The sequence below is a fragment of the Chlamydotis macqueenii genome, chromosome 1 (genome assembly GCF_036417535.1).
Source record: "Chlamydotis macqueenii isolate bChlMac1 chromosome 1, bChlMac1.mat, whole genome shotgun sequence".
NCBI classification, from domain to species: Eukaryota; Metazoa; Chordata; class Aves; order Otidiformes; family Otididae; genus Chlamydotis; species Chlamydotis macqueenii.
Window position 1 is genome coordinate 190249220 of NC_141556.1, and position 14724 is coordinate 190263943.

The following is a 14724-nucleotide window of genomic DNA, read 5'->3' on the forward strand; positions in this document are numbered from 1 at the left end:
ATCTGCTTTAGACTTTTAGAATACTCAGGCTCAGTCTGCTGTACAGAAGTTACTAAACATATGAAACTTTTAGGTGATATAAGGGAATGTGTAAGCATGTTTATCCTTCCTTTTTTATACTCTGGCTACCTCTTTGTGAAAAGCAAACATCACCTAATCCTTAAGTTCCTAGACTAAAGCTCCTATGTAGTCAGTTTACTATTCAAATCATAAGTATCCTTAAAGTAATTATTTTAAACAAGTTCTTATGTATTTCATGATTTGTAGAAAAAAATACTTTTGGCTGAGGTTACTCATGCCAGGATAAAACTTCTGATGTTTTTTAAAAACGGTTAATGCCTCATTCACGAAAGGTCTCCAATGGAACTATTACGACACATTAGTTTGATGGCCTAACGGTTTCATTCTGTCACTCCGGAGAGACAAGTTCAGCTACTTTTACCAGTGTCTCAAAATTAGTGTCTGGGAATGCTAGAGACGTATAATGTGAATCCCTTGGGGATCAGAGAATTTAACAGCCCACAAGCTAAAGTCTTCTGGTTCATTAAAGTGTAAGAATCGAAAGAATTCCTTTTCTAAGAATATTTTGCCTTTGGAATTCTCAGCACTGTCCTTAGAAAAGAAGGGACACTATTCTCAGAGATTCATGGACATCAAGAAAACATCATAAGCTATATTTTTAAGCAGGAATTAGTACTGACCATATTCCACAGCAGCTTTTAGGAGGGCATCAGAATGAGTAGACCCAAAAGCATTGCGAACAAATCGCCTCCGGCGGCGCAAATCGTCTTCCCAGTAATCCAAGCGCCAGAAGTCATGCAGTTGGCTATGAAATAAAGAACACACACATCAGCACCTACCACAGCTTGAACTGTATTTACATACATTATAGCATAATGTCACTGCTGCTTTTCTATTTCAGCAATACAATCTTGTAAAAACATATACTACTAAAACTTACAATATTCTAATGTTTCTTTACATGCATTTATATATTATAAACCTCAGCACTGCCTGTCTCAAAATGTTCTGCCTGCTGCTAAAAACATTAATCACACTGAGCCCATTAACAAACGCAGCATCAAATTACAAGTATTAATGGCACAGCTTGCTTTCTTTTACAGTGTTTTTAACAAGGCTTGTAAATCATAGAATGGACGTCAGTGCAAATAGTTTGCAATTTAATGACTATGGTCCCTTAGCAGACTGAACTTAGAAGTATAAAATATTGCCCACTTGTATTTTGTGGAACTATGATTAAACTAATGTGCTGAAATATTCATTGAAATAATTCCCCACTGCCCCTAGCAACCTGAGAAAATTGCAATTTTATTCATTATTAATAACACTGAATTGGAGCAGCAAAAAAATTCCACCATGTGGTAATTGTCTTTGTAAATTATTATTCCAGCACTAACAGAGTACTAGGATGATTTTACAGCTTCCAGCTAATACAAGCCATTAACAACTATGGCCATCGTTGTGTTACATTGCCTTTTTACATTCAAAAGCAATATTAAAGTTTTGTAGAATGATACAAGCCATTGTTAATCTACATTCAAGTCAAAACATACACATATATAATCATCTGGGATTAAACTTTGATTCTAAAGAAATGACCAGCTCTGCTTTGAGACAACTTCTTGACCTTATCAACACAAACATCTCCTACATCATTTTTTAAAGTATGCTATGGGATTTTTGGGCACAGCTGTATTTTAAGCCAACATTTAAAAAACTTTTTGGATCACTATCAAATACTGAAAATGTTTGTGGGTGCATCCTTATCATCAAACTTGTAATTGAACACTTTACACACTTAAAATTATTCTGTAGATCATGCTCTTGCAAACCATAACTAGGGAACCACTGCTTTAAACCAGTCATTTTTAATCTATCTGCAGAACCCTTGGGGTGTGTGGACAAAAGGCAGATAAAAACAAACAAACAAACCAACCAAAAAACCCTCAAAGCTGTTTTCAACTCATGAGTATGGGCTACATCTCTGATGGATTTTTCTAGGTTTTAGTTTAGCCACTGTTTTCTATATTGCTTTCACTTTGAGAAGCTATGTGTTGGTAGCTATTTCCAGAGAAAGCGTAGATATAAACTAATGTAGAACAGACCTTTTCATTTTTTACTATTCACTTAACTACTTTTTTCATGCTTGCATGAGTTCTTGTCCCGCTTTACTAACTGTTGTCATGAAACCTGGATCAGTTCTGGGGGGCAGAGCATCAAGGGGAGTGGATGTAGCAGCACACCTTCTAGCCACTTAGAAATTTTCAGAAGCAGCACATCATCATTTTTAGTCAATATTTTTTTTTTTTTTTTGCATTCTGAATGAAATTTTCACTATGTGCCTGAGTCTGCATGAGGTCCTCATTGCTGCCTTGTGGAGCAGGCATTTTACTTATCTACGAGCAGTGAGAAGGCAAATTCAGGAGTTCAGTGGGAGCTGCTTCCTCACCTGGACCAGTTCAGAGCGTCTTGCTTAAAGGTGAGGCAGTGACTCTGAGCTCACAGTGGGAAGATGCAGCATTAATGGCCTGGCCCGCATGCTATGAGACAGAAATGTCTCGCTATCTTGAGTGCCAATTATATTTTGCTAAGTAAAATAGCCTGCTTTGGTTTTGTACTATGATCCAGTTTTTGCTCACAGATGTCGTGTTAGCTTGAAGTATCAGTCTGTCATTTCTCCTCCTACACTGAGCACTGAAAAATTTTATTGCAACTGCTAAATCCCCCTGACCCTTATGTGATATGAATGCAAAAACGGGCAGACAACTGCCCCATGGTTTAAAAGACAAAGCTCAGAGACTCCTTGCGCACTTCTACTCTATGTTTTAAACTGATGATATCAAAGATAACCCTAAAGGCTTTTTATCATAGTGATTTTTTTTAAAGGAAATAAACTTTCCCTTTTTAATGCCATCTAAGAGTAAGCAATGATGAAACAGTTTCAAACACAAGAGTTCTCTGAAATGGCATTTGTCTCCACAATAATAGTAAAAAAACACTGTTAGGTTGATACAAATGATACAGCTATGTAAGCATTAAAAACTTCTTATGAAATTAATAAATATTCAAAGACTAAAAAATTTATGTTTTTAATTTGTTCTGTGTTTCATCTGGTAATCCATTAATTTCATTAATCAGTCTGAAGAATACTGTATATTCTTAGCTGAAAGTAAAATAGATTTTAAAGTCAATATTTTAATGAAGTGCTAAGTAAAGAAGTAATTAAATTAACAGAAGATAAAGTCTATTTTGAGAATCCAAAAAAGGGTTACAAGTTCACCAGGGATCAAAGTCTGAAAGACATAATGGTGCAAAATAAAAATTTTGAAATAATAGAACACAAACCTTATTCCTAATCACAAACTATACAGCTTGTTAAAACACAACTAAAGTTTCTTTCCAGAGTTGAAATCTATCCTACAATGTTATTATATACTTCTGGGTATTGGAAGATAGTATCCGAAACCTAAAGAAAAGGTTTCTGAATGTTAACCAGTTACTCTCAGATTTACCCTTGACTCTTTGAGCAACATCTTTAATAAAAAGACAAGACATTTTCTCCTACACTATTGTTAGCTAGAAAGCAGACACCTGAAAAGCTGATGGCTGAAAGTTCTGAATGATGGAGTTTCATCACTTGCATTATAGACAGATAAATTTGTGGGACTTTCCTAAAAACTTATATCACTACACTTTGGATTAAATTAAAAATACTAGTAAGCAGAAGACTGTGGTCACAAGCTCCAGCTGAAAACTAAGAATTTAACCTGCTTTAAAAGTCCAGAGGCATGGACTGAATCAGTATTAAGTTGTCTAGCCCTTAGATTACAGTACTTTAGAAATACTTACATTCTAATCCCATGGATATTATTCAGGCTTAAAGATTTTTCCAGAATTTAGGTACCTGCTAGGTAGCTCTAAATGATAGCTGTAAAACAAGCAGAACTACACTTTCTAACACTGTACCGGGCACAAGTCAGACCCAGAAGAGAGCGTGTCTGCACATCGCCCACGTCTCTCTCTGCTACAGCGTTCGGAGTTGTAGCAGACTCATTTTAGTAATATATTTCTGCAACAAGTACAATATTTCAATAAGCTTTACTTTTCCTGATAATGCATATTATTAATAATTCTTATTTCCACAGTCAAGTAGATTACATGTCATTTCTCATTCCCCCATATCTTATACAAGTAAAGCGACATTTTGAATCAGGCTTGTTTGAATGAAAAGGTGCACATTAAGCACACTGTAATGAATTTTTTTTTAAGAACTGAAAGTTCATAGCATCATTCATGAGCTACTCCTACATACTGCAAAAAAGAAATATATTTGTATCATTTTAATTGAACAGTTACTTAAAATGCACCCTAAAACACATGACCCAAAGTCCACACTATGAGTTTAACTGCCAAGATAATTTCCTTACAAACTGTAATATAATCCAATATAACTCTTTCATCCTTATTATAATGAGGGCTGGTATGAAACTAGTGATATTACAAGGTTACTGACAATGAAAAATTTTATTTGGAGTGCTGTGCATGTTACAAACTCAATCCCAAATTTCAGATGTGCAGTATTTCATACAGTTAATACAGACACAGAATGTATATGTCTTAATGGAACAAGCCCTGTTTTACTATAGTTATTGAAGGATTACAAATTCCATTTCACTGTCATCACAGGTGCCCGCTTAGCAGCTCACTGTGTGCATTCTCACAATTTAAACAGTATTTTCTCTTGTTGAAGGCCAGCATGGGATGGAAAGGCAAAGTGGATTTATGGTACCCTAGATAGCCAATGTGGACTTGGATAAGTTAGCGCAAATATCTTTGAAGTGTCCCAAAGGCAGGTTGCTCTAAAACTCAGAACTGACAGAATCCTGTATAATACTCCTTGCTGCCTTACTACACACACCTTCCACGTATTTGTAGACAAAGATTATTGACATGGCTAAAGTATTTCAGGTAGCCCAGTCTATTACCCTCTTAGAGGATAAACTGTGTAGCTCTCTGCCATCAAAACAATTTAGAGGAAGATCAAGCCAGCCTGAACAGCCTCCCTGCCTTTTCACATCTTTATAGCTCAGACTTTTTAAAGACAACTTTTGAAAATATTTTCTATTAACTTATTCAGCCACAGCTCTAAAGAAGTGTATGGAAATGTTTGTTTTCCTTTTACTTATGAATATTAGCCATTTTAAACAGCACGCCTTTATCCACCCTGCGGGCTGACAGCATCCATGACCGCAGCTCCGTGGCTGTGAAACCCCGTCCCTACTCACATACAAATGCAGTTTGCTGTACCTCACCTACAGCTCCAGCAACTAGAGGCAAATACAAACAGCTGAGAGTAGCAGCGCACATGTTCATAAAAGATCCTCAGACTGCAGCCCAAAGGATGGGCTGCCAGATGGAAGAGATTAAGTTTGGATATGTTAATGAAGAGGAACAAGCCTGCAGGCATGGGGGAAGGGGGAAAAGTTGTTTGGATAAAGAGGCAGGTCACAGAACTGGAAGGATGTCAGAGAATCCATAGTCTTTGTAGTACTGGGAAACTGCATAGAAAAGGCAAGGAATTGTTGATCTGTAATTCCAAGAATTAGTCCTGGTTCTTTTTCTGTGGCATATTTTAAAAAGGAAAAATAATTCTTTTCACAGTGTGGAATTACGACTATGTTTTGAGAAATGAGAAAAAAATGTATATTGCAAAAATATAAAGCATTTCTCTAAGCTAAAATGAAGAACAGAAAATTTGTAAGATTTAAAAAAAGTAAATAAAAGAAAACTTGAAATACAAAAAATACCAATTATTACTTATGCTATATTTATTACAGTTACAAAATACAAGCCAAAATTTGCACCTATTTGCCAGATCTAAATAGTAAAAGTCTTCCATAACAACGAAAGAGCAAATACTCTTCAGAAGTGGTATAGCAACAGATACAATAATTGTATTAGAGTGCAGGTTTTTCTGACTGTACTTGAAACAGAAACAGTGACTGCTGGTTTTATCAAGATGATGAGACTGGTATGCAAAAATCACATCCCACATAATAATGGCTAAAAGAAAACAAATCCTTGCTGTACATGAACAGAAACAAATATCAAAAGCCTTAATTAACATAACTAATACAGTTAATCTACATGAAAAGGGTTTTTTTTTTTGGTTAAAAAATCGCAAGGGTCCATTATGTTTTTTTTTCAAAGACCATGCTAGAGAATTCTAGAAATAAAACTAGAAACACTGACAACTAAGAATAATACTAAACAAATAATACTAATATTAAAAACTGGAAATACCAACGCAAGGAATAAAGATGTCAATGAACCTGAGAAACATCTAACGCAATGAAAACTGAAAACATAGTAAAAATATTATAAATAGGAATTTAAAAAAATCTTTAGGCATTCTTATAAACAGCAACTTTTTTTTTTCTTGTAAATATACACGCACAAGAATTATTGTTGTTAAACATCAGAAGTATATTTGTCAGAGTTTCAGGGTAGAAAGGAAAAAGTGTCAGAAAAAAGAGCTTACCATTTAAATAGATAGATGCTAAATACTCAGGAAATATTTAATATTTTGAAATTTAAAAAATGAATACGATGTTGAGTGACTCAATTCTCGTGTGAGAAGTTTCATACTGTAATTTTTGAAAGAAGTTGGGCAGATGCATCCTAGGGGAAGTGACATGGATGACAATATGGATTGCTGGAAGCAGGACTACAGGGCTTAGGATATCAGTACAATACGATGAAGCTATGTTCACAAGCTGGTGAGATGACATAAGAGCAGGAAGACAGGCCATGAAGAAGAACGTAAGAAGCTGGTGGAGAGGGCACTCGCAGCAACTATTGGGGGATGGTGGTTGTGGCAGTCGGCAAACAAGGGATGCTTAGGCAGTTGCTTAGGAATAGCTTTTCCTGGGGGATGGATGGATGGTCAGTAATCCCTAGCTTTTTCTCCACTTTATCTTGTACTTGTAATCAGTGCAGCAAACTAGCATGGGTACAAATGAGAGAGAAAGCAAAGAAGCTCCCTGCTAATTTGGTTAAGCAATTAGTGACCCGCTCATGGACAGCTGGAGGAGGCGGCATGGAGAGCACAGCAGTCCAGTTAGATGACTTACATCCCAGCAGCATGGCCAGAAGGCATGCCAGCACTGCTGTATCCAGAAGTGTCATGAGAGAGGAGAGGTATTTCTGAACCTCCTGTGTAGGGCTGCCAAAATGTGAAAAATTAAAATGAGAAGAGACACAAGACAGGAATGACTGGTGAAATTTGAGGAGAAATGTAGACAAAGTCAGAGCCTTAAAAATGAAAAAGGACTTGATAGAAAAGTCTAGAGTTAGGCAGTGAGGAATTAAGAAAGAAAAGTAATAGAATCTAACCAGTAGATAATATTCATTGGAAAAATTTTACTGGAGCAGGAGTGAAACAGAAGGACAGATTAAAAATTCCAGCAATGTTTTCCATCATACTGGGAAATGGGAAACCATAAAGACAACAGATTGGGAGGTAAAGAAATTGAAAAGCATAGAATAAACATTTGAAATGTAATTATTGATTGGTGAAGAAAAACAATATTGAGCTGAAAAAAATGAAGTAGTACATTTGTGAGGCACAGAGATGTGAGAAGAAAAGCAATGACTATGGAAAATAGTGGAAGAGAAGTAATTGTGAAAGTGGATGGGAAGAGAAAGAAATCTGTGTGAATAATTATGGATGGATAAATGGATAAATACTGGGTTATCAAGAATATCTGTTAGACAATGTATAATATTTTGAGACTTATGAATTTGAGCTACTTTTGTTTAAGGCAGTAAACTCCAGAAATCTGTGAAGTTTAGGGCTGATCTGTGGGGTTCTATGGTTACTTTATGAAAAGAAAAAGGGGAAAAATGGTTCATTTTAACACAATCAATAATATATGCAGCACAAATTACTAGCAGATTACACACTAGTTGACCCAGAGGTTTCCCTGTGGAGACTGCAGAATGGTAAGTTTTTAAAATAGGAAAGAAAAAGTTTTGAAGTTGTTTATATTTGTGAAGGATGAATGCAATTCATAAACCTGCAAACAGAGATCTGTATCTGTACGTTGTAGCTTTGCCTGCTTTGGGCGGAGGGGAAGGGTTTTCATGTGGACTTTGAAATAAGGGTGCAATAGAGCATGGAAACACTCAAAGTAACAAAAAATACTACCACTGATTATCAGAACAGGAGCAGAGGAGTCACCTTTTAAAAGCAAAAAGAAAACTGCCAACACAGTTTTTCTCCTATTATCATGTTACTAATGGTCTTGCATTAATAATGAAGGACAAAGCTGAGAGGAACACAGAACTGGATACAAATGAAAAGAGAGCAAAAACCATCTGAAGACAATTAATCATTAGAGATCCACCAAATTCCTAAAGAAGAATTTTCTAAGACTTGTTTTAGAGTGCAGCATCCTTGTCAGAAAAGAGGGGGGTGATTTATGTAGCTTTTATTCTCTTCTTAAGGCACTGGCAAAAGGTATATTTAACACACGCTCTTAAGGAAACTCTCGAACTCCTGAAGCTTTTACGACTTATTTTTGGTGAAAAAATAGAGGACACTGAAGTTCAAAAGATAAAAAATATAAAGGGGAAGCTGAAAACAGAAATCTCTCTAGAGATATTAATCTTTAGTTCGATCAGACATCAGAAAGGAGAGTAATGACAGCAGGAGTGAAAGGCAGGCTGTGGCCATAGAGATGTTCCTCTTAGCTATGGTAGTACCTGAAACACAAACCTCTAAGGCAGTTAAGTTCCAGATAATATTGTATGGTCTGATAACTTGCTTCCAAACATCAGGAAAAAAATATGGAAAATGCAGAGAATTTGTAAAGGGGTTGAGGATTTTAATATTTTACATCAAGTCTGAAGGAACAAGCTGATAATGAACACACACACAAAGAAGGACTAATAAACATCCTGATTGTCTAGATTTTTTATAAATCTTAGGTCCTAGAATGAGATGTTCATTCTGGAATGCCTGCTATATTATTAAACAGTAGTAAACTTATACCAAGAAGTAATAGTTTTACGGAGATAAAACTAACCATGTACAAAAGCTACATGGTAAAAAAACAGAAGAAAAAAGGTAATGTACCTTTTAAAAAATTAGCAGTGGAAATGACAATAACTCAAACGTCTACAAAGTAAAACTAAAGGTAAGCAGAACTTTTAAAATTATCAAATTGATTTAACATAAACCATAAATTTAAAGTACTGTGAGATATCTTTGGCCAATCTATCCAAATACTAATGTGCAATTGTTGGACACTATGTGAAGTACAACTAAATGAAACAATACAATTTCCTGAAGTTTTATACTCAGTTCCTTTTATTTACCCCCCTGACACCAAATTAACAACTGAGACAACATAAAAAGTGGATATAAAGTGCCAGCATTTGACTTGCCAGAATCACAATGGGTTTTTTTAGTAACAAAATATCAGTAACAACAGAATGCAAGTGCACCAAATTCTAGGAATAATAAATTGTATCCCTAGAAACACTAAAATGTAATAAATTTTAAGGTTACTAAAACTGAGACATACAGTAATACTATCTTTGAAGAAAAGGAAAAGAAAGTGGCTGGAACAATACTCTGTGGTTTAACTCAGATTTCTAGTTTGGAATCTTTCTTCTATTTCAGAATGGGTTGTCATCACTCCAAACAAAGAACAAACAAAACCCCTCAATGTCAAAAAGCCTTTTTAAAGTTTCAAATAAATTAAAATGTGGGTAAAATTCAGTTTAGGAAATTGTCTTGAAAGAATAGACAGCATTTTAGGACATTTTTATTTTTAATGCATTTTTTGTTATGTCACGCTATCTCAGCACAGTGGCACACTTAGTAAGATTTTGTAAGTGCTATCATGACGCCACAGTATAACAATCTCCAAGATGGAATGAATGGTGTATTGAGGTTGCTTCTCTCTTTCTTAACTGACTGTAAAAAGAAACAGACAGAATGGTTGAGACTAGAAGCATAATTGTAGATGGCTAAAATTAAGTAAAATGTATTCCATGCTAAGTGTGCAGCTTTTCTTATCAAAAGTGTAGAAATATCTCAAAGTTTCACTGACATAAAAATTGAACTATCTAGCAAATGATCTTCCAATTTTAAGAAAAAATCCTATGTATTTTACATTTTGACTGTTTGTTACAACATCACATCAGAAATAAATACCATGACATCAGCTTATATACTTCTGCTGTGAAGAAATACAACACGAAAATAAAATAAAATTTGAAAATGAACATTTTTGAAGAAAATGAAAGGTAAAATATCAGGAATTTTCATAGCAACTTATACTGTCATAATTTTTCACCAAAAGATTTAATCAAAATACCGTTTTCTGATTTAAAAAAGTTTTAAAGAAAAATTTCCATTCAACTATTCTTCTGTTTGTACAAGTATACCACCTGCTGGTAGCAATATTATTTTGTTTCTTAAGCACCTTGTGCGTCAAATTAAAGGAAGAATAGAAGTGGTTGCCCTCTGAACACAACAAACAGGAGTCCTCATGAAATAGTACAACTTTTTTGAAAAATTGTCTGGAAAGTATTTTGCCATTCTACAGCTATAATCTATAAGTAATCAGGTAAACATTTCAGAAAAAAAAACTTGTTTACCTCAATTTTAACAAAGTAAAATGCTGATTTAATAAACTAAATGGAAAATGTTTTAGGACAACTATTAATTTTGCCATAAAGACGTTGGTTTTTTAATAAGGTTAACTTCAATAGATCAAGTTCTTATGATATTATCTAAAGTATTCACAGAAATAAAGTTTTGTTTTTTTTTTTTAAAAATCAAGTAGTCAATGTAGTTCATCTCTTGGAGCTTCAAATATTAAATATTACTCCAGCAACAATTCTGTAGATAGCCTTTGTCTGATAATACAGCTTGCTATTTCTGTTCAGTTTTTCAACGAAGTGTATTTGAGTCAGAAGCACAGTGACTCAGTTGCACTAAAAACCACATAAACTGGTGTTATGACCAATGGAAAGCAACTGAACTGTCTCTTGTAGTTATGTTTCGCCTCAGTATAGCATCTTATTGTCTGACTCCCTTCTTGCACAGAAATTCATTTAAGATAAAACAAAATATAGCCCCCCAAAAAACAACCCTTGCCCATCTAATCGGTTTTTTTAAGTGTTATTTGCTCAGTTCAGGCGTAGTACTGAAAATGGAAGAGAGAGAACAATTTATTCAAATCTCACAGAGACAGTCTCCTCCTTTGCCTTCTACGATATTTTGCTCCTGAGTGAAATGAACACCATTAGGTTCTTTAGGTAGCTTTTTTCTACCTTTTCTGAAAAGAAAAAGAAATCCATTTCCCTTTGAATTCTGAATGGCAACAACGCCATCATGTTAAAAAATTCAGATAAGCAAATCTAGAGGTTGAGGTCCCTCCCCAGCTTGCTGTAAATGTCACCCCCATACTGTCCACATCAGCACATCACAGAAGTTCTGAGATTTTGCAGATATTACGATGAAGCAGGCACCTTCTACAAGAAAGACAATTTACTTTGTATTTCAAGACTGTTATCCATCATATTCAATATATAACTAGGGACAACAGGGTCCTAGCTTCTAAAAAAAAGAAAAAAATGTAAGGCTTATGTGACTTATCTGCAACTCCAGAAGAGTTAAACACTAGCTAAAAGTTGCTTCAGTTAGGATTACTGTGTCTCAACAACTGAAAAAAACCAGTTCCAAGTTCTCAAAGTGGGCATCCAAAGTAAGCAAGCTTGTGGAAGCTCTTTGAAACTTTGGTACCTCATTGGCTTACTTAAAGGTGAAGCATGAAAGGCTCAGACTTGTAAGCAGAGATAATGTATGTGACTGCTGATGAGGATGCTGCTCCAACTGTCTACTCCATTCCAGATGCACAGATTAAAGTGTCTGAATTTCTTGTGAAAGAACTACTGAAGAAGCTACTGAGCATACAAACTACAGTCCAGTTTCAAGGCAAACCAGAAATGACTTGTCAAAAAATCTAGAGCTGTACTTCTAACATAAAACAGCAAGGTTGAGGTAGACAGCTAGGACTTGTTATCTCATTAGTTCTGTTTGTAAGTCATAGCTCAAAGGCTATGGTATCTAGGAATAATTTTTTTTTTTTGTCTCAAAACCTTCAGTTAGAAGAAATAAAAAAATATTTTATCTAAATATTTTAAAATTGCTATTCTAAAACTAAGACACACAGGTTTTTTTTTTTTCCTAATACTATTTCTTAACAACTCATAATGAATTACTGTTTCAAACCTTGATAAATTATTCAAACCACAACTGTTTAAAGACAGCTAACTTATAAACCTGGCGTTGAGATGAAATAATTAGCTTCCTTGAGGCCTATCAACACACAGCAACAGTAATCAAAATCTAATAAATAAATAATAAAGTTTTACCTGGGCAATTATTTTACTTTCCATCACGCAGAGCAGTTTATTAAAATGCAAGTCTAATAACATACTACTTTAAAAGAATTATTATTTTTGCAAAATGCTGTTTCAAGCTTGGTAATCAGAAATCTTTGAATTCAAAATTTATAGGATTCTGAAGTTTTACACTTACTGCAAGTTTTTTTTGGGACAGATTTATTTTTCTCCTAAGTATCATCTGGAAGTACAGCATAGGTTAAGACAAAGCATACATCTAACTTTAAACCTAATATTGTTCTTAAGAACTGAAACAAAGACATGCTGGCCAATTAGTGGATACGTCTTGACTGTTGTATAAACAGTTATTCCTATCCACAAATGCAACTTGTATTGATGACCTAAACATTTGCCAAGTGGCATAGCCATGAATGCTATAGAATTTTTAATAGAGACCATGTTCACAATACTATCAAATAAATGGTGAAGTAATATTAACTTTTTGAATTTTTTTTTGTTCCTGGGAATTTTTGTAAGAGCTAAGAAACCAGCTTGGCAAGTAAATCCAAACTGTTCTATTTATACTTTATTTCTGACAGTCAAGAGAGTCTTTAGAAGTATAGAAACAGTCTTCTACAAACATCCCAAAATATATCAGCATGAACTAATGATTTATTTTTGACTCTGCAAAACTCATGGGAGAAGAAGCAGACATGACATTAAAAAAATGACAACACAATTAAAACTTCCTTATTCTCTGTCTTGAAAAAAAAGTCTATATTTTTCTGAGTTTTGAAAAGCAAGCAGTATAGGCTTTAAAGAAATTTTGCATATAAAGTATTTGACAATCTTTTATTCTAGATATGCTTTTTAATGTTTTCCTTCCTTATAGCTACTTAATCTGTTAAGCAATTCTGTGTAACAATTATGAAACACAGTTGATTTTTCCCTTGTGTAGCACATGTGACATGACCATATGTATCTTCTGCATTTTCTTTGTACTTCCATAGTTCAGTTGATATGGTACAGTATGATTTCCTATAGAAATATGCTTTACAAATATAATATAGAACGTATACTTGGCTGTATGTTCTTACTTAAATGAATACTACAGTTAAAGAAAAATCAGTAGTAGCAGTTTAACAAATGTACACAAAACCCCACTGCTTTTCTGTGTAGAATCATCATGAGGGACTACAATCCTCAACCTTGCTAATTAAGCTGATCTCATCCTTTATATGTTCATTGCAGGTTTTTTTTTTTAAATAATTTATTGCCATAGTTTGCATGGAAGATGAGAAATGAGAACAGGAGCTCAAACCCATCTATTATTACACCAGAAAGGAAAGCTTACTGAGTGGATCGCTACTGAGGCAGACAATTGATGGGGAAAGGAACCATACATCTGGGAACACAAGGATGTGCTGCTCTTCCTTCAGAGCATGGGTAGCCACATTTCCTTTTCCAAGAAAGCAAAAATAAAAAACTTCACATGACTATGAAACACAAGCTATGAGTTGAGAACAGACAACATTCTAGGAGTAGTTCAAAAGTGTGAGAAAGTGAGACTAACTGGAGCTGTATCTGTGTTTGAAGTCAATTTGATTATGATATTTTTTTTGTCTTGCTTTCTCCAAGCTGTGAATCTGGATAATATGAATATTTTCTGTCAAAGCTCCTTGTGAAACAGGCCCTGGGAAAGAGTTGCTCATGAAGTGCTGAAAAGTCACATGCAACTTAAGAGCCATGGAGCAGGTCATGCCAGCACTAGAGGTTCTCCAATTTCTAATGACTAACTTGGGGGAAAATATGGTCTGCTGTCTCTCTTCTTCAGCAACTTATCTTGGAACCTCTTGCTTCATTTAGCTGCTCTAGATCTCTTCCAGGTAGCTCAAAAGAAATTATGTCTAAAGACGCGTCAAGGTTGACTATCACCTTATTCTTGGAAGCTACTTTTTCTACAGGGACCATATTGCGTGTGAGCTTGTAGAATTTGTTTTCCTTTCTTGCAATCTGGGAGGCACAGTTCAATTACTGGGAAGTTAATACTAGCAATTAACAGTTATAATTTACTGGAAGATTAAGGTTGTCAAATTATGCCAAATGATAGCTGAGCTGAGTTCCTTTTATCTGACTTAAGATGTCAACATTATTGACATGTAACTAATCAACTCAGGCCCATTTCATAGGTGATGGAGAGAACTAGTTGCACCTTGGGAAAAGTTGGGTGATAGGAATCCTACTGCTCTTGTCTCAAGTAACAAAGGTCTCAACAGTAGA

The 14724-nt window shown here is 34.8% G+C and overlaps 1 protein-coding gene across 2 annotated transcripts in view; it reads right to left on the reverse strand.

The window, feature by feature from the left end:
• The window catches only part of NBEA (neurobeachin), a 509094-nt gene that overhangs the window by 191034 nt on the left and 303336 nt on the right, over positions 1–14724 (reverse strand). For both annotated transcript variants that reach the window (XM_086771979.1, XM_086771978.1), the window contains exon 38: positions 702–826. In XM_086771979.1, coding sequence (XP_086628105.1) covers positions 702–826 — 125 coding nt within the window. The remainder of the gene's footprint in view (positions 1–701; positions 827–14724) is intronic.